Raw genomic sequence first — 17,925 nt, forward strand, 5'->3', positions numbered from 1 at the left:
CATAACTGTCAGGCTTATCGTTGTAACAGAAATTTGTAATTGAAATTTTGAGTGGGGTATGCAATTTGTTTTATTGGACGACCTTAAAATATAATGAACTATTTTCTAAATATACTCCTGTCTATGCAGTCTAGACTTATTAAAAACTTATTACTAGTTTCTTCATTTCACGTCGAGCTCTGCTTATAGTTTTTGGTGTTAAGTATCTTTTTTCCACACATTGCGCAGATTGCTTTTTTGTAAGAACAGGCCTGGCAATAATGTGCTCCCATTTGATGAACCTTTTGTCTACAAATTCTAGTAAATATAAAATATTTATCAATCAATGTCGCATAAACTGTTATTATTGCTTACTTCTCTTACCTGCATGGAGCCAGTGCAGTGCCTATGGGATTGAGGCGCTCACGGGCCGATGATAAGGCTTTATTTTCATTTATTTTACGTCCGCCGGCCGGTGCTCCACTGGTCCGCCAAGGATTTGGCGTCGATAATTTTGATAATTTGGACTCGCATTTCTCGCAAACCATTATAGTTAAATTTTCGTCAATTGTTTACGTTTTTACAATACAGTGTGCCCGTATTATCTAAAGGCGTAGTGTTGGAGAGTACTCAGATTCATACATATTATCGATAATCATAGGTAAAAATCTGTAGCTCTACATGTAGATAAGTGCGGTCACACTATCATTGAATTTGTAAACATTTGCAAAAATGACAACAAAAAACACTGACAACTTGAGGTAATTTCACAATTTGCAACTTTAATCCTCAAACTTACTAGTTTTATAATCCTGTTACAGAGAACAATTAATAGCGGCTGTCCTTAAAAAGAGAAAAGCCTTGGCTCGAGCACAGGAAATAGTTGTTAGACTCATAGAGCCAAATATTCAACAGGATGAGTTTATAAGCCTGGTAAGTAAAAATTGAAATGTGAAACGTAAATGTACATATACATCAGTAATTTTCCCGTTTGTACATAAATATTTGATTGTGTGTAGACGTATTTTGATCTTGGTGACAGACATGTAAAGGCGACATAACCTATTGTTTAAAGATTACAATATTAATCCAACATTTTTCTAATACCCAGCTATGTGAAATTGATCCTCATAACTATGCAGATATTGTTGAAGAACGTTCCATTAATAAACTCTGTGGCTATCCACTTTGTTCCACAGCCTTGGAGAAGTAAGATTATTACCTATAATTTACTTTTCATTGATTAACTTTAGAATTTGTATGACATATATATAGCGTTCTCTCCCAAAAATACAAAATTTGTGCACGCCAAAATAAGGTCTACGATATAACAGAGCGTAAGAAATTTTGCTCCGGTCATTGCTTTCAGGCATCCGAATATATTAAATCCCAAGTTCCTGTAACGCCTCTGTGGCTACGTGACAAGGAAATGAAACCAAAATTTCAACTTTTAGCTTAGTTAATGTATTTCATATATTCATATTTTGTATATATTTTTAAAATATAATGTAAACATTCAAGTTAAATCGTTTTTCATTACCAGATGTGTGTGTGTTGGAATTTTTTGTAGTAAGGACAAATTTCAAAATATTTAGATCATAATTACATTATCGCGTTCTAAAGTCAACTCGGCTTCACGTTTGGCATCCTCCTCAGACCATTCCCCACACTTGCTGAGTACATCTGTTTCTCTTATTGGTTCGGTCTAAGATAAAAATGTATTAAAATATGCTACGTTTCTTGAATTTTTCACGAGTGTTTGCGCGTATCTATACCTCTTTGTCGTGGGCAGCTAATTTGGTAAACATATTAGCATATAATTTCTTCTCCTTGTCCTTGTTCTCCTTGATCTTTTGCTTGCAAATAAGTACATGATTAGCCGCTGCCTTGTTGCCAGGTTCTAGTTCAATAACCTAAATGGAAAACCACATACATATATTTCAGGTATCTGACTAAGCTCCAGTTTTTCATATCTCACCTTTTGGAAATCATCTAAGGCCTCATCCAATTCGTTGATAATCAAATTACACTGTCCACGACGATACAATGCCTTCACATTATTGGCATCTAGGGCTAATACGGCATTACACTGCAATAAATTGTTTATGTTAAAGAAATTTGATAAAGTAAATGAATTTTTAAACTAAGTACTTCTTGTTTGGCATCGAAATTGTCATTAGACTTTTGATGGCACAGGGCAATGTTGCTGTGTGTAGCTATCTTTAGCTTCTTGACCTCCTCATTGGAATCGGCAGAGTTCGGTAATAGATTTTTACATTTATTATACATCTTAATGGCCAATGACCAATTCTCTTTCTTAAAGTAGTTGGTACCCTTCTCTTTGTAGACTTTGGCCTCATCGATACGTTCGGCGTCACTCAATTTCCATTCTTCGAGGCCCTTGCCGCAATCGTTGAGTTTCACTATATATTCTACTGTGGCGTTTGGTGGAATCTTAAAGGCTTCATTGCCCTTCAAACCAAAGGCATACTTTGACTGAATCTTAATTCTATGAAAAGATAATGATTATTTAGAAACTATAGAAATGAAATATGAATTTTTTATATTTACTTGGATGTCTCGCCTACATTAATTTTCTCCAATGCAATTTCAAGGCCCTCAATAAGGTTAATGGCACTGCCCTCGCCGTAATCAAATTCAACATCGCGCTCCTCAAACACTCGACCCTCGAATGATCCAGAAATGTGAGCTAGTAATGAAATGGTGGTTTATTTTGAAGCTAACCGCAAAATTAGATTGTCTTTATATACCCTTGACAAAAGCCCCATCGCTGGGGGTACGCTTCTTTTCGCTTTGTTCTAGAATAGTCCGTTCAATGCTGCCATCTTGATTGGGACTAAGATCCTCTCCCTTCCAGCCCAGCATTTCAAGCTACGAGTAGTAAATGAAAGGTGAACAATATAAAAAATTATTAAAAATTCGCAAGATTATTGGAAAATCTTGTCATTCCTTTGCATCTGTTTTGCTTAAACCTAAAAGAAAATCATTTTTTATAAATTAATAAGATGCTTGCAATTACCTCAAAAATCAATGTTGAGTCGGGTGGAATGCTTGGCGGACTGCCTGCAGCACCATAGGCATAATTTGGAGCACATGTTAAGAAGCATCGTTCGCCAAGTTTCATTGTGGCTACTCCCATATCGAAGGCTTTGATAACACGGCCTTAAAGAAAATACAAAACATGAAAATTTATATTCATTTAAACATTCTAGAAGCCCTCGTGGATATAGAATGTCACCCCTCCTATTAAAACTCACCCTTGCCAAGCTCGAATTCAAAGGGCTCATTGCGGCTTACGCTGGAATCAAATTCGGTGCCATCGACCAATCTGCCGGTGTAATGCAGCGAAACTTTACAACCGTTGTTTGGTGTTTCGCTACCGGTTCCTTCTTTTAATATTTCTTTAAGGACTCCTCCATCGTTAGATAAATCGATTTTCTTTGATTCTTCAGGCATTTTAACTGTTCTTGTTGAGATGGAGTTGCAAAAGTAACAAGAAAAAAATTTGCTGGGAAAAAAGGCACCAGAGACAGTTAGTGTGGAGCAACTTGTCGATAGTTAGGAATGTGGCCAGTCATCGATAAACAGAAACTATCAAAGATATGCTCTATCGATGATTGGGGTACTCCCACACCGTCATGGAAAATAAAAGAGCAACTCTGAGTTCGAGCGGGTAAATTTATAATTTGAATTCTCGCATTTTGACTTTGGCTTATTGCCATACGAATTCATACACGAAGTAAATGTAAACAAAAATTCGTTGAAACGAGCTTACGCGAACATTTTTGGAGCGAGCTTTTGCACAAAAACAAATCAGTTCGCATTTGTTTGCTTGCTGTATTGTTTATTCTGAAAGAGAGCGACAATGTTCGTTTCTAACTCACATTACACACACACCCACACATAGACACACACACGGTGACATCGCAGGCAGGCGCAATACATACGTTGAGTGTATGTATGCGTGTATGTTTGTATTATTTGTTGTTCGTCAGCAGCAACAACAGCAACAGCAGCAGCTGCAACAACAACAACAACAACAATAAAAAGTTGCCTGCTGGCAGCTGTTCGTACATATACGAATCTATATACATACATACATATGTATATTTGTATGAGAGAGCAGAGTTTTTGTGCGTTGTTCTCTGTTTGTTCTGTGGCTGATAGATACTTTTTTGAGATACTTTTTTTTTGCCTGTTTTAGTCGCTTTCGTTGCTTGAAACGTGAAACATACGATATATGTTGTATATAGATATAGATGTACATATACAAACCAAAGAAAAATCTAAATTGAAAAGTGAACAATTTTTGTACGTTACGTCAGTCAAAGTTATCGTTGACGTTGGGGCAAATTTTTTTTGAGTAATTTTTTTTGGCGCGCTATTTAAAACTCGCGCATTGAAACGGTTTTGTTTTTCGATACGGGTTTTCCCCACCTTTACGTATATATTAACCGCTGTCGCTTGAGAAAAACATTTCGAAATCAGGTAACTGAAAACGTTTTCAAGTACTAACAACAATTACATGAGCAATAACTATTTTTAAAGATAAGCAACAAGACGCAACAAAAGTTTCCTTGAGTGTGTTAAAGAAACAACAAATTTGATATACCATATTGTTGCTCTGTATGTATGTATTTGTCTATCTAACAAAGTTATTGCAGGTGGTTAGCAAGAAGGGGGCGGTAGGGGTGTGTGAGGGGATTTTAGTAGCAGGGGGCAAGATTTCTGCAAAATTTTGTTAGATTTAGAAATTGTGTTGTTGTTGTTTTTGTGTTTTTGTTATTCTGTTTTTGCACATTGCTGTACTTTTTATTTCATATGCCAGCAACAGAATTGTTGTTGTTGTTGTCATTATTGTTGTTGTTGTTCTTGTGTACAATTATATTTGTATAGATATATACATATACATACATATGTATGTATATATTGTTATAGATATCTCTCTGTGTGTTATGTTAAATAGACGTAACACAATAAATATCTGTGTATGACTCGATGGCCAAGTTAGCTTTCTTTTGTTTGCAACAAGCAGGAATAGCAGCAATAACAACAAGAACAACATCATCATTAATAGCAGACACAAAAACAACAACAACAGCAGCACCACCATTGACTCTTTCCTTCTTTCTTTTTTTTTTTAAAGTGAACAAACAAAACTAACGACAACAACAAATGACGAACTAATAGTATGGTAGAACCAAATACATACATATACATATACTTACACACGTTCATATATATTTGTACAATATGAAAAAAAACACGCGCGTTCAATGTTGATAATGAAGTTCGCTGACAATAATAATGATGACGACAACAAAACAACAAAACAATTTTTTTACGCACAGTGGTTGTAACATACTCAAAACTTGTGTCTACTAATTTGCTAACTGTGGAATGTTAGATGAATCACAACACAGTTGGGACTGTTTTAATGATAATAAATTGTGTATTCAAACATTAAAAAACCATTTCTTTGAAACTTTTATAGACAATTTTGAGTCGAGATTATTGGATCTAAAACCCGAAAGTCTAAAACGACATTATTTGATGGCCATAATTTGGTACAAGAAACACCTAAGATCAACTTCTGAAGGTCTAAAGGATCTTTATCGACTTATTCAATTCAGTATTGTATTCCACATGTTAATAGTCTGCCTTAATACTTCAAATTGGCCAGAATAAATAATGGATCATTCTTTTAAATACATAAATAAAGGCAAATAAAAAATATATATGTATTTGATACTTGAATTATGAAAAAAGTAATTCCTAAAAGTCCCCCATTAAGGTTTTCCCTACAAAAACAACCAAGATTTATAATATTTTATTTATCACATTTCGATATTCCTACATTTATACATAGAACCATTTTCAGCAGATGGTTAAATGGATAAGGAAGTTGCGGAAAGAGCAAAACATTCTTGACCATCTAGGCATGAAGTGCAAAGGCAAGAAAGTTACAAAGATGAAACAATAAAAATTCTATTAAACGCACAGAGGCCCCTTGAAAAACTACCTGCCATTTTATACTTGCAGGAAACAAATGCATTGTCACCTTGTTAAGGATCATGACAAAGACACACACATATCCACACAAACGTATGTGTGGATTTACCTGCCAAAGAGTCAAATGGACTTGAAGTTAAGAAACCTTTTTTGAAACGTTTAAGGCCACTGTGCGCACGTTGTTTTTTGTGCGAATCACACACAAAAAATTGTGTGTCTGTGTGCAGGAGGGAGGGGTTGGTGGCTAAGCCGTTTGTAAGGTGCTGAAGAAGTGGCGGGAAAATTGTTAGATTGACCGACTGACTAACTGACTAAATGTGAGAGTGAGACCCAAGTGAAAGAGCCAGAGAGTGACTTGATTAGAATCCAGTAACAAAAACAGGTAGTTGCAGTCATAAAATATGCGAATCAATTTCCGAGTTCTCTTGTTTTTCTTGAATATCAAATGATCAAAATGTTTTGAATACGAATGTGACTCGTTCCACTTGCTGTTCTTGTTGTTGTTGTTCGTTGGTCGGTGTTGATGCAGTGTTATTGCAACATCAGTTGTTGTTCTCTGTTATCAGCGTCGAGACGAAGCTTTCAACAATAACAACCACCAGTCGAGACAACAAAGCAAAAATAACTTGGGTATAACGAAAACACAGTAAGTCAGGACAACTGCTACGGCAATGAAATACCCTGTAAAATATAGTAATCTAAGTGCATTACATAACTAGACACACATGTTTCTAGGCAACCGAAAAACAACCTGCTGCTGCTTGCCACTTGGCCAAGTTGATAGCCAAGCACCAGACAGGTTGCTAGCATAAAAATTTATGCTGCCTAGTCATGTTTCTGGTTAGCTCTTGCTCCCCCTCTATCTATGTACATACAGATATCCACTTTATATTTGTATATGTTATTAGAGAATTGTGAAACTAAATATACGCAAAGATTTAGTTTTTTTTTTAAGGGGTAAACAAATTGTGTAGATATTAATTTCAAATTTACCTGAATTTACTATTTATTTTCCCTTTAAATCGTTGCATTTTACTCTGGTGTCATTTTCCTTTCTGTCTGTGCTTTAAGTTACAGTACTTAAGCTCTATTTTGGTCAATGATTAGTCGAAACCAATCAAGATTTTGGCCAGGTAACGTCGGAAATCGATTTGAGTCTAATATGAAGGAATCACAAATGAATAACATAAGAAATCATTTCGTGGATATAACAGTCAAAACTTATTTATATTATTCTTTCCCAACATCAATAATTTTGGACCTCACAATAAGAATCCTTAACTATTCTAAACGATCTGAAAATCAAAATTAAATCAAAGTCGAAAACTGTTTGAAATATTGACATTTCGGGGGGTTGCAAGAACTCTCGGTACTGCCCCATTGATTCGTTCTTGATGTTTGTATACAAATGTTTGTACAATGAAAATGAGCTGAAATATCAGATTTATTGAGAAGCAGAATGATATAAGATAATATAAGGAGTCTTATATCATGCCCAACATTAGGTCGACGATTTGAATAGCTAGGATAAAGGCTTAGATGGAAAAATGGAACACATCTAAAGGATGCAACTAGGAATATTATCAGGCTTAGGTTCAAAGTAAAATTTCATAGAATCTCTACTTCTACGTTATATGAGAACAAATTACTTAATTTAATTGCGGTATTCATATGTACATATGTATGTATTTGATTTTTAATGACTTTAATTTGCGAGGTGCCCCTCAACTAATTCCGGTGCGTTGATTCTGAATATCAACGCGGTTTTTGCCCATCCAGAGTTTATAACATTCAGCGATCTGAGGTTGGAAAATAAGCACCCAAAAGTATACTACATAAAACATTTTTGGGCACATTCGCCAGAGATTTTAGAATATACAGTGGTGGTCAGCGTGTAAGCCCCTTTTTTTTTTTTTGATTTTAAATTTGATTTTCTCGGCTCCTAAGAAACTTAGTGAAGAAATTTTTCAGTTATTTGTTGGTTATTGTATTTAGAATCTGACACGTAATTATTGTCATTCCAGCTTTCGACGTTTTTTTACAGGTGCGTTTGAAAAAAAAGCTCCCCCAAAATGTTTGACAATAGTTTAGCCCGGTCATTTCAAAATCTTTAATATTATAGTTAGACATGTGTATTCTTTGAAAAAGTTGTAGATCTAGATAATCTAAGATAAACTGCATACCAAAAATTTTTCAGTTTAGCCCCAATATTTGTTTTGGGGCCCATCGAAATTTCGGGATTTTTGTATGTAATTCTTGTGGTCTCTTTGTTTGACGACGTTTTACGATACCAATTTAAACTTAAGTATTATTTTCTTATTCTAAGTATGAAAGTGAATTGAATTTCCCGTCAAATGATACATGTTTCATAAAAATCCGACAAAAATTAGATTGATTTCATCGCCCATACTTAAAAAAAAGACTAGAACTAGCAAAATTTCCCACACATTCTCCGTCTCTTTCTTTGCACGCATGTATGGGAAATTTTCCTTACCTAGTTTTTTTTAAGTATGGGCGATGAAATCAATCTAATTTTTGTCGGATTTTTATGAAACATGTATCATTTGACGGGAAATTCAATTCACTTTCATACTTAGAATAAGAAAATAATACTTAAGTTTAAATTGGTATCGTAAAACGTCGTCAAACAAAGAGACCACAAGAATTACATACAAAATCCCGAAATTTCGATGGGCCCCAAAACAAATATTGGGGCTAAAATGAAAATTTTTGGTATGCAGTTTATCTTAGATTATCTAGATCTACAACTTTTTCAAAGAATACACATGTCTAACTATAATATTAAAGATTTTGAAATGACCGGGCTAAACTATTGTCAAACATTTTTGGGGTAGCTTTTTTTTCAAACGCACCTGTAAAAAAAACGTCGAAAGCTGGAATGACAATAATTACGTGTCAGATTCTAAATACAATAACCAACAAATAACTGAAAAAATTTCTTTATTAAGTTTCTTAGGAGCCGAGAAAATCAAATTTAAAATCAAAAAAAAAAAAAAGGGGCTTACACGCTGACCACCACTGTAAGAACAGAAAAAAAGAGTCAGTGGGCAAGTGAATGATCATGTTCAATCCTGTAAATATAAATATGTATGTACATATGTAAGTGTATTTTTTAATCAAAGGATCTACACTCTACTACAAAAGTATGTAGTCAAGGACTTGTGTAGGGTATAAGAATTGTCTGTCATTTATATAGAGATATTATTTTGCCTGCTTTTGTTGTTGTTGTTGGCTTTAATAATATGAAAAGTAAACAAAGTTGCTGTCAACAACAAACTACGCGTTGCCCGCAAAACTGTACTGAAAATAATAGCAACAAAATGAACGAACGAACGAACGAACAACAACAACAGCAGCAGCAGCAGCGGTAACAATAACAATAACAACAACCATAATGTTTTATTAAGTTTCACAAAAGAATACGTATGTATTTACGTATGTATGTATGTATTGTTCATACACTCGCTTACACATACATATGACATAAAAAGCTCTGTTGTTTCGTCGTCGTCGTCGTGCTGAGACAGCAGACCAACACAAACAAACAACATGAAACGGAATGAAATTTGTAGAAACAGTTGACTGATACGGGCTGGACGGGGGTATTGGGTAGGCGGGTAAAGTTCTGAGGGGGGCAAACGAAGACACGTTTCTTTTGTTGTTTTTGCTGCTGCTGCTCGATTCGATTTTAAAGTTACCAAGGCAGGGCGCAGCAACAACAATGAACAAAAAACAAAATAAACTTTGTCTTAAAACTTAAGAAACATTCAAACACTTTCAAAAACCCTTAAAAAGAAGTTTTATACCAAAAAACACAAAATTCAAATCGAAAGCGCTTTCAAATCCCACTAAAAATACTGTGATACCAAACAATATTTTGAATACCGATAAGGAATACAGTTAAAATTGAAAACCTTTAAGAATCGATGAAGAAAAGTTTTCAGAAGTTGGATTAAGTATATCAAATACATGGACAGACTTTGGGGTGTACTTGTTACAAAGCTCAGGAATCCCGCTTATCTTTATTCAGCCCTGGTCAAATAGTTATTAATTATGTTTTATTTAATTAGAATCATTAAATGATTTCAATTTGTAAGACAAAATGCTTATAAACATTTCTCACACAATCGATTTCGTTTTTCCATTTGGCAACACTTTTACAATGACAATTTTTGCCTTTGCAATTCTTTTAAACAGGCTGCCACAGCACATTAAATATTGCACATAATACAAAAAAGAAAAAATAAAACACGATTGGAATATGACAACCAGCAATACAAACAGCAACAACGATACCGAAGAAAGATCGACGACTGCAACAGTTGCTACCAGCACGACAGCAACTTCTTCTTCGGTATATGGTTACAGCAGCAACAACAACAACAGCAACAGTAGTACCAACAACAATAATAACGACTCACTAACTACAATAGTTAATATAGGATCAACGAATCGTGTCATGCAGGCGGATGAGGATTTCAACATTCGATTTGTGAATTTGGTACGCACACACAAATGTCTCTATGACAAAAAAGTGCCCGAATATCGCAACAGGTGAGTTTAATATTTTGGATTTTTTTTTTTTTTTGAAATTAGCATTTTAAACACCTTTCCGAGAAAGGTATTCTTAATCTCTATCTCCATCTATTCTTTTTCAATTTAAATATTTTTAAATTTAAGAGAGTATTTCACTCTAGAAACAAAATACCAGCATCTTAAACTAAAAACGGCCATTTTGTTTAATAATTATCCACCTTGAAGTTTTTTTTTATTAAAATATGTATTAAAAAACAAAAGAGCAAAAAATAAGCAACAATTATTGAGAATATTCATATGAAATCAGCTAAATTTGATTTTTTAAAGTGGAATCTTTTATAATTGATTATAAAACCTTAAAAAATTCTTAAAACGATAATCTTTACGATTCTGCAATTTTAAAATATTTAAGTCTTTAATTTTTTTAAGACTTTAAAACCTTCTACATATGTATATTGGCAAATTACCAAAAAAATTGTGATATTTTATAAAACAAGTGGAAAAACTTTTTTTCTTACTTTTACAGAGTCTTATGTTATGTATATCATTACAGCGCAAGATTAATTTGATGATGCCATAATGGTATAAATAACGAATATATAATAACCTGAAATTTTATGACTTTAAAGACTTACTAACAAAACTAAATACAAACAACTTAAATGTTTTGTTTTCGACTTTTATAAATTTAACAAAAAATACTTTGTTTCGATGATGATTCATGCATAGGGGAATATAAAATGAAAACTAAGATTTAGTGGATAAAGACGCCATTTAAAAATTATATTTATATTTATAATACATTGTTGTATATTTATATATAAATTTTTAACGTCAGTTGGAAAATGGCCTAATTATAAACTAAAAAAATTAGGATAGAACATTTTGAAATTAGATTTAAAAATTATATTTATGTAGTTACCATATTTTTAATCAAATTTACTAAAATGTTACAAAAACTTGTGATCAAAATCCCTTAAGACACACATTTTAAACTTCAGAAACTGATTAAAAACCTAAATATTATTAGTAGACTTGTTAATAAAGCGTTTAAAACTATTATGTTATTGTAAGCATTTTGTTGTTTAACTGTTCTTAAAATTATTTATTTTTTTAAAATATTTTCAGAGACAATCAAGAGAAAGCTTGGGTGCTAATTTCCAAGGAAACCCGTGAAAGTGGTAAGCCTAACTACTCCAACTATTCCATTTGTTCGTTAAATTTAAAATCTAAATTGATTTTGTTTCAGTCATTCATTGCAAGGAGCGTTGGCGGAATTTGCGTGCCTGTCTGTCTCGTTATATCAAACAGCAGAATGGATCGGAACCGCAACATAAGCCGTATTATCTGACAGAACATATGGCCTTTTTGTTACCCTTCCTTAAGTCCACGCGGAACAATTTGGATGGCCATACAAGTCTAGCCACGCTCTTTCATCTATCCCAGCAGCATCTACAGCAACAACAGCAGATACAACAAGAACAACAGCAGCAGCAGATGCATCCCCATGAAGAGCATTTATATTGTTCCACCACAACCATCAATTCTGTCAATAATAATCTTGGCAAGGAAATTCTACAGCTTAAGCAATCTATGTCGGAAAATGACGGCGACGAAGTCCATGAGATGAAACAGTCGATGTCCGAGAATGATGATGAGGAAACTATCGATGCCTTCGATCCCCTAATAGCAGCCACTCTCACCTTACAGCAGAGAGGAGGAGGAGGAGGAGGAGGGGGGATGTAACTAGTACACCGAATATATCCCATCCCAGAGTAGGATCATCGGCTAGAAGTGATACAGCCAGTGCCGATAGCCTACAGAATTTCATCCCTGATGTCCAATTGGCCGAAACGGGACAAAATTTGATCTATTCGGATGGACGTGTATCGCCAGCGCCACAAATGCCAATGCATTATCATCCGCATCATCATTCCGATCATCATCAGATGCCCAAACGCATCAAAACGGAATGTGGTGAAGCCACCACAACCATGACTAATGCTGGCGGCTACAGTGTCTCCGAAATGGCCGATATGGAATTCTTTCGTAGCATTTTGCCCGACATAGCCTCCTTGACCCCGCAACAGCGTCGTAAATTTAAAATTGGCATCCTTGAGCTAATTGATGATGTTGTGGCACGTTACCCTGAACCCAATATGTTGAATGGATCCGCTGCGGGTAGTAGCAATGGTTCCCTAAATAGTGTTGGTGGTGCACGACGGCAACGACACAGTTCTGGTCGGGATTGGCGTAAATAAACTAAAACCCCCAAAAAAATTATATGTATAGTCACTAAGTTTATGCTAAATATTTGTTAAGATTGGACTGAAACTAGCCAAACTGAGAAGGTGGAGACAAACAACTACAGTTTATTTAAGCATTTCTTATCTCTATTCCAATATCAAAATATTCGAATTCTGATTCTAGTTGTGAGTAAGCTGGAATGTAAACGAATGATTGTGATTTTGTTTGTAATTCCATTACTTCCGTTTCCAAATGATGGAAGGGTCCCTCTTGTTTTCCTAGTTCTCCAGTCCATTTCCATGCCCAAGTGTTGTGTGCACGCTCAATGTGCTAGTTGATAGGAAGATAGTGAGTTGGCCTTATATAGGAATTAGCCGCAGCTGGATCTATTCTGCTGTTTGTTGTGTTTGTATATAGTTTTAGGTGTTTAAACTAAGCAAAGTAAATGAAATGAATTAGAAATGTAAAATAATGGATGTACAAAGAGTTAATGTTCCATGTTTAGGTTACGCCGAACATTGATAATTTTGTCTGTGTCAAATAAAACCCAAACAAGATTTATGAAAAAATATTAAATGATACAATTTATTTGATAAACTCGTTAAGCAAATATCAGTCAACAATTACAAATATCATAGAGAGGACCAAGTCCATTTGTTGACAGAGGAAAATGCACAATGCTAAGTGTATTAAAAACTAACATTTCGTTGGACTAACTCGTGGACGCTATTCTTCTTTATAATTTCGATGTACCACCAGTAGCCTTGGGATAGAATTTCTTTGATGGATCCTTGGCCATATCGATTAGAGTTTGGGCTGGCTTGAAGGGAGCACCATAAAGTTCAGCGTATGATTGCATTTTGCTGACCAATTTACCAGCACCGTATTGATCAACCCAACGGAAGGGACCGCCCGAGAATGGTGGAAAACCGAGACCAAAAACGGCACCAACATCTCCCTCCAGTGGGCTATCGAGAATCTTTTCCTCCAGACAGAGTACGGCTTCGTTGATGAAACGTGAAACCATGCGCAGGGTCAGATCCTCGGGTGTATTGGCACCTTTAGAGACCAGGCTGTACTTTTGCTTGACAATCTCAACGGCGGATGTGTTTACAGGACGGCCACCCTTGGACTGGCCATCATAGAGGAAGATGCCCTTGCCCGATTTGCGTCCCAAGAAACCGGCAAGAACCAAATCCTGCATGACTTCCAGATTTCCACCACTGAAACGGTCGCCAAATGCCTTGGCCAAATCGACAGCGATGTGAGAGCCAACATCAATGCCAACCTCATCGGCAAGGGTGGCAGCACCCACGGGGAAACCGAACTTTTTGGTATACTGATCCAATTCCTTTGGATCTACACCTTCTTGCAGCAGTCTAGGAAACAGAAAATACATATACATTTACAAATTAATGATAAGTGAATCAGAGAGACAAATTATACCTTATGGCCTCTGACAACATGGTGGCCAGGATACGTGTGGTATAGAAGCCGGGTCCATCACCCACTGTGATCACAACCTTGCCTTGCTTAAGACCCACGGCTACAGCCTGAGCCACTGTGTCTTTTGAGGTGCCGGGATGTGTGATAATTTCAAGCAATTGCATCTTATCGACTGGCGAGAAATAATGCATGCCCACAACCTTCTCTGGGCGAGAGCTTCCGGCAGCAATTTTGGTAATGGGAATGGCGCTGGTATTGGTGGCAATAACACAATGTGCAGGGACAACAGCCTCCAGCTCCTTGATAACACGATGCTTAATATCAATATTCTCGAATACAGCTTCAATAACAATGTCCGCGTTTTTAAAGTCATTGTAATCGAGAGTGGGACGCAGCTGGGCTAGTGTTTGATCACGTTCCAAAGCCGAGATGCGTTTGCGTTTCACAGCAGTCTCCAGTCCTTTCTGGACCTGTCCAATGCCACGGCCAAGACCCGCATCGGTGGCATCTTTCATTACCACCTTGTAGCCTTTGTCCACAGAGACCTGAACAATGCCGGCACCCATCAATCCGGCACCCAAAACGCCAACAGTCTTCACAGCTTGCTGTGGCTTGCCAAAGCGATTCTTCTTACATTCAGTTTGACCACGGAATAGGGAAATTAAACCTTTGGACTCGGGTGTGGCAGAGAGGGCACCAAAACCTTTGCGTTCTGCTTCGTAACCAGCCTCCTGGCCCTTATCCACGCCAGCGCGAATGACATCCAGAATCTGAAATGCGAAAACGATATAAGAAAATCTCCTTTGAAATAGAAGTCCCCAATCTTACCTTAAGGGGTGCTGGATAAAGACCACCTGAAGCCTTCATGACTTGCTTGCGGGCGGTATCGAAAATTTTGTTCTTAACAAAATCGGTATCCATGACCAGAGCCTGTAATTTATTGACCAATCCAGATTTCTCACGATTTACACGCAATTTGCCACTGGCCAAATCTTGGGCCACTTTTACAGCAGTCTTTTCCAGATACTCAATGGTATTCTGTTCTGCTGGCTGTAGACCAGGACCCAAGGGATCCACGAGAAGATCAACAATGCCCAAACGTTTGGCACGATCGGCACGCACTTGCTTGCCAGTCAATTCCAAGTCCAAGGCAGTTGGAACGGATGTCAATTTGGGCAAACGAACAGTGCCACCGCCGCCAGGCAATAGACCCAACATCACCTCCGGGAGACCCAATTTCGTTTTGTTATCCTTGGTGGCAATGCGATAATGACAGGCTAAAGCCAATTCCAGACCACCGCCAAGACAAACACCATTGATGGCAGCCACAATGGGTTTGCGGCTACGCTCCATCCGATCGAACATCAATTGGGCACCATGTGAGATGAGGGTGGCCTCTTCGGCTGTTTGGCAGGCTTCCAGCATCCCAATATCGGCGCCAGCAACAAAGCATCCCGGCTTGCCGGATATCAATACCGCCGAATTCACACTAGGATTTGTCTCCAGATCCTTGATGACACGTTCGAACTCATCGCTTACTTCGGAACCCAGAGAGTTAACCTTGACATTGGGTGAATCGAATTTAATCACCAGCACTCCATTGACCACTTTGGTGTGCAAGTGCTTGTTGGCTCCAGCTGTTGCTGCTGCTGCTGGTGAGGGATTGGCAGCGGTTTGGGTGGACATTAGACGTGGTGATTGCTGGCGATATAGTTGGACTGCGGCTGTGGGAAAAGCTATGAGGCAAGCAGGCAGGGTTAAGATTAGTAACAGTATTATCTCATAAGTGGGCCCCCGTACACAATCAAAAAAAATCATACACAGAGTCCGACGTCAACATTGAGTACAAAGTTCAAAGTCCATTATGCCGCAACGGTAGAGATTCGAATCGAGATTCGACATTCGCGATTTTATAACCCCAAATTGACATATCTTGGAATATCTCATCTATAATTTATACTTTTTTTATCTCTACATATATGAGATCTATATGTACATACATACATATGTAATAAGAAAAATGTAATTTTTCCTAATTTGACTTTACGTCGGCGTTTTTACCTCTAGCACAGCGATTTTGCAATAATTGATGCCGAGAAACTTGGCCAATGGCACTTAAAAGTCTCGTTGCCGACATTACAAGCAGTATTTATGTGATATAACTTCGACACTTTAAACTTAAAATCAATTAATATAATTGACTAAAACAAAAACGAATACAATTAAATATTTCCGACTTGTTGCACTAGATAGAGCTGGGAAATCCATCGATGGCTCCATCGATAGTATCGATGGAAATTAAAAAGTGCGATAGATCGATGGAAATTTTTCGATGGCGATCTATCGAACTTGATTTGTGCGTGGTCACGTGTTTGGTAAAGTGCAGTGCTGGTTGTGGTCGCCGGAGCAGGTGGATTTTTGGCAAGGATTTTCAGGAGCTGCGTTTTGATCTTGGCAATTTAAATGGAGAAGTTTTTACATACCACCAGTAAGTATTTTACCCTGATAGTCAGGGCCGTCGAGAATATATCAGGGCCCAGTGGTAGTAAGCTAGACTTCAGCTAGTCTAGCTAAGACTTCAGAAATAATATAAATGGTGTATATACAGTCAAGGAAAAAAGTCAACATACACCGAATAAGAAAGTGACATTTTGCGATGTGTTTCGTCCTTTTCTGCCTACAAGTTTTGTTATTTTACTTGACTGTATACTTTTTTTGTTCACATATGTACATACAGTTGTGTTCAAAAATATAGTAACGCATCACCTTAAAAAAAAATTTAATTAAATTAAACTGTTTTTTTTTTACTCCTTTGTTGCCACTACTATAATTTTGAACAGGCACTTCTTGGTGTATTTCGGAAAAGTCATTAAAAAAATTATAAAAACCAATGGAAAACTACCGGAATCTAGTCATATTCTCATCTTTATATCCTATTCTTTGAAAAATAAAAAAGAAAATTTTATTTTTAATGTTAAACATGTCGAAAAATTAATTTAAATTTTTTAAGGCGATGCGCTATATTTTTGAACACAACTGTATGTATGTATAACGATTATACATAAATAAAAAAATTGTTTCGCTGGCATCAAAATTAAGAATCCCTTACAATATTAAGTTAGAAACTTGAAAACATGTACTTACTTATTAATATTAACATTAGAAAACCATCGGGATGACCAAATGCCCTCAGCAATGGTGCCGCCTGAGGAATCTGATAAAAAACGAGCCGGTGCGAAAGCGGAAGAAGTTATCATCATCGGTGTGGTGCCACTTCGATAAATTACCAAGTCAACAGCAAGCAAAACGTCGGCATTGTAGCAAAGAGCTACGAACCAGTGGCAATACTTCCAATTTAATGGAGCACCTTAAACGTGCCCACCCTCTAGTGCATGAAGAGAAGAAGGAAAACGTTTCTCCAATTGGATTAGATAAATATTTTGAAAAGACAAATGTTTATAGTTCAACATCGGAGAAAAAAAAGAGAATTGACGAAGCCATTGCGCAAATGGTTGCAACGGACATGCAACCGTTTAGCGTTGTCGAGAACGCAGGGTTTATAAATTTGATGCAAGTGGTAGACCCCAAATACGCCATGCCTTGCCGGAAAACCTTACGGGACGCACATGTACAGAACATGTACGATGGAATGGTATCGCAACT

At 36.6% G+C, this 17,925-nt stretch overlaps 4 protein-coding genes across 10 annotated transcripts; 1 reads left to right on the forward strand and 3 right to left on the reverse strand.

Annotated features, from left to right (window-relative positions):
* Positions 1-45: 45 nt before the first annotated feature.
* On the reverse strand, positions 46-584 carry LOC137577889 (cysteine-rich PDZ-binding protein). Its single transcript, XM_068291456.1, has 2 exons — positions 364-584; positions 46-297 (listed from the first exon to the last, which is right to left on the reverse strand). Exons 1-2 carry the CDS (start codon positions 525-527, stop codon positions 168-170), a joined length of 294 nt encoding a protein of 97 aa, XP_068147557.1. The 5' UTR covers positions 528-584; the 3' UTR covers positions 46-167.
* An 86-nt stretch (positions 585-670) lies between these two features.
* LOC137577844 (putative RNA polymerase II subunit B1 CTD phosphatase RPAP2 homolog) lies at positions 671-12,449 on the forward strand. 7 transcript variants are annotated; one of them, XM_068291449.1, is made up of 4 exons: positions 671-740; positions 801-912; positions 1,091-1,188; positions 1,255-1,499. In XM_068291449.1, the coding sequence occupies exons 1-4, from the start codon at positions 712-714 to the stop codon at positions 1,436-1,438; spliced, it is 423 nt and encodes a 140-aa protein (XP_068147550.1). In that variant the 5' UTR covers positions 671-711; the 3' UTR covers positions 1,439-1,499. The 7 variants fall into 7 exon arrangements, with proteins under 7 accessions (XP_068147550.1, XP_068147528.1, XP_068147504.1 ...); XM_068291427.1 differs by lacking the exons at positions 671-740; positions 1,091-1,188; positions 1,255-1,499 and adding exons at positions 10,231-10,587; positions 11,698-11,750; positions 11,819-12,449 and having other exon boundaries at positions 808-912; XM_068291403.1 differs by lacking the exons at positions 671-740; positions 801-912; positions 1,091-1,188; positions 1,255-1,499 and adding exons at positions 4,199-4,488; positions 10,231-10,587; positions 11,698-11,750; positions 11,819-12,449.
* On the reverse strand, positions 1,428-3,539 carry Fkbp59 (FK506-binding protein 59kD). The gene is made up of 8 exons (XM_068291391.1): positions 3,258-3,539; positions 3,020-3,162; positions 2,751-2,871; positions 2,551-2,689; positions 2,131-2,488; positions 1,958-2,068; positions 1,755-1,892; positions 1,428-1,684 (listed from the first exon to the last, which is right to left on the reverse strand). The coding sequence occupies exons 1-8, from the start codon at positions 3,454-3,456 to the stop codon at positions 1,571-1,573; spliced, it is 1,323 nt and encodes a 440-aa protein (XP_068147492.1). The 5' UTR covers positions 3,457-3,539; the 3' UTR covers positions 1,428-1,570.
* Positions 12,450-13,373: 924 nt separating the features above from the next.
* Positions 13,374-16,530, reverse strand: Mtpalpha (monolysocardiolipin acyltransferase Mtpalpha). Its single transcript, XM_068291381.1, has 4 exons — positions 16,324-16,530; positions 15,091-15,998; positions 14,263-15,032; positions 13,374-14,195 (listed from the first exon to the last, which is right to left on the reverse strand). Exons 1-4 carry the CDS (start codon positions 16,397-16,399, stop codon positions 13,553-13,555), a joined length of 2,397 nt encoding a protein of 798 aa, XP_068147482.1. The 5' UTR covers positions 16,400-16,530; the 3' UTR covers positions 13,374-13,552.
* Positions 16,531-17,925: the final 1,395 nt, after the last annotated feature.

The sequence above is a fragment of the Drosophila tropicalis genome, unplaced genomic scaffold (genome assembly GCF_018151085.1).
Source record: "Drosophila tropicalis isolate 14030-0801.00 unplaced genomic scaffold, ASM1815108v1 contig_1187, whole genome shotgun sequence".
Classification (NCBI taxonomy): Eukaryota; Metazoa; Arthropoda; class Insecta; order Diptera; family Drosophilidae; genus Drosophila; species Drosophila tropicalis.

Bases quoted from the DNA above. Each gene is read 5' to 3' on its own strand.
- LOC137577889 (XM_068291456.1), bottom strand. From the start codon at position 527: ATGGTTTGCGAGAAATGCGAGTCCAAATTATCAAAATTATCGACGCCA. The intron at 298-363 runs GTAAGAGAAGTA...TATATTTACTAG, and splicing joins ACTGCACTGGCTCCATGCAG to AATTTGTAGACAAAAGGTTC.
- Fkbp59 (XM_068291391.1), bottom strand. From the start codon at position 3,456: ATGCCTGAAGAATCAAAGAAAATCGATTTATCTAACGATGGAGGAGTC. The intron at 2,690-2,750 runs GTATATAAAGAC...TTTCATTACTAG, and splicing joins CGATGGGGCTTTTGTCAAGG to CTCACATTTCTGGATCATTC. The intron at 1,893-1,957 runs GTGAGATATGAA...TTTTCCATTTAG, and splicing joins CCTTAGATGATTTCCAAAAG to GTTATTGAACTAGAACCTGG.
- LOC137577844 (XM_068291427.1), top strand. From the start codon at position 10,295: ATGACAACCAGCAATACAAACAGCAACAACGATACCGAAGAAAGATCG. The intron at 10,588-11,697 runs GTGAGTTTAATA...AAATATTTTCAG, and splicing joins GTGCCCGAATATCGCAACAG to AGACAATCAAGAGAAAGCTT. The intron at 11,751-11,818 runs GTAAGCCTAACT...ATTTTGTTTCAG, and splicing joins CAAGGAAACCCGTGAAAGTG to TCATTCATTGCAAGGAGCGT.
- Mtpalpha (XM_068291381.1), bottom strand. From the start codon at position 16,399: ATGTCGGCAACGAGACTTTTAAGTGCCATTGGCCAAGTTTCTCGGCAT. The intron at 15,999-16,323 runs GTAAAAACGCCG...CTTGCCTCATAG, and splicing joins GCAAAATCGCTGTGCTAGAG to CTTTTCCCACAGCCGCAGTC. The intron at 14,196-14,262 runs GTATAATTTGTC...TCTGTTTCCTAG, and splicing joins ATGTTGTCAGAGGCCATAAG to ACTGCTGCAAGAAGGTGTAG.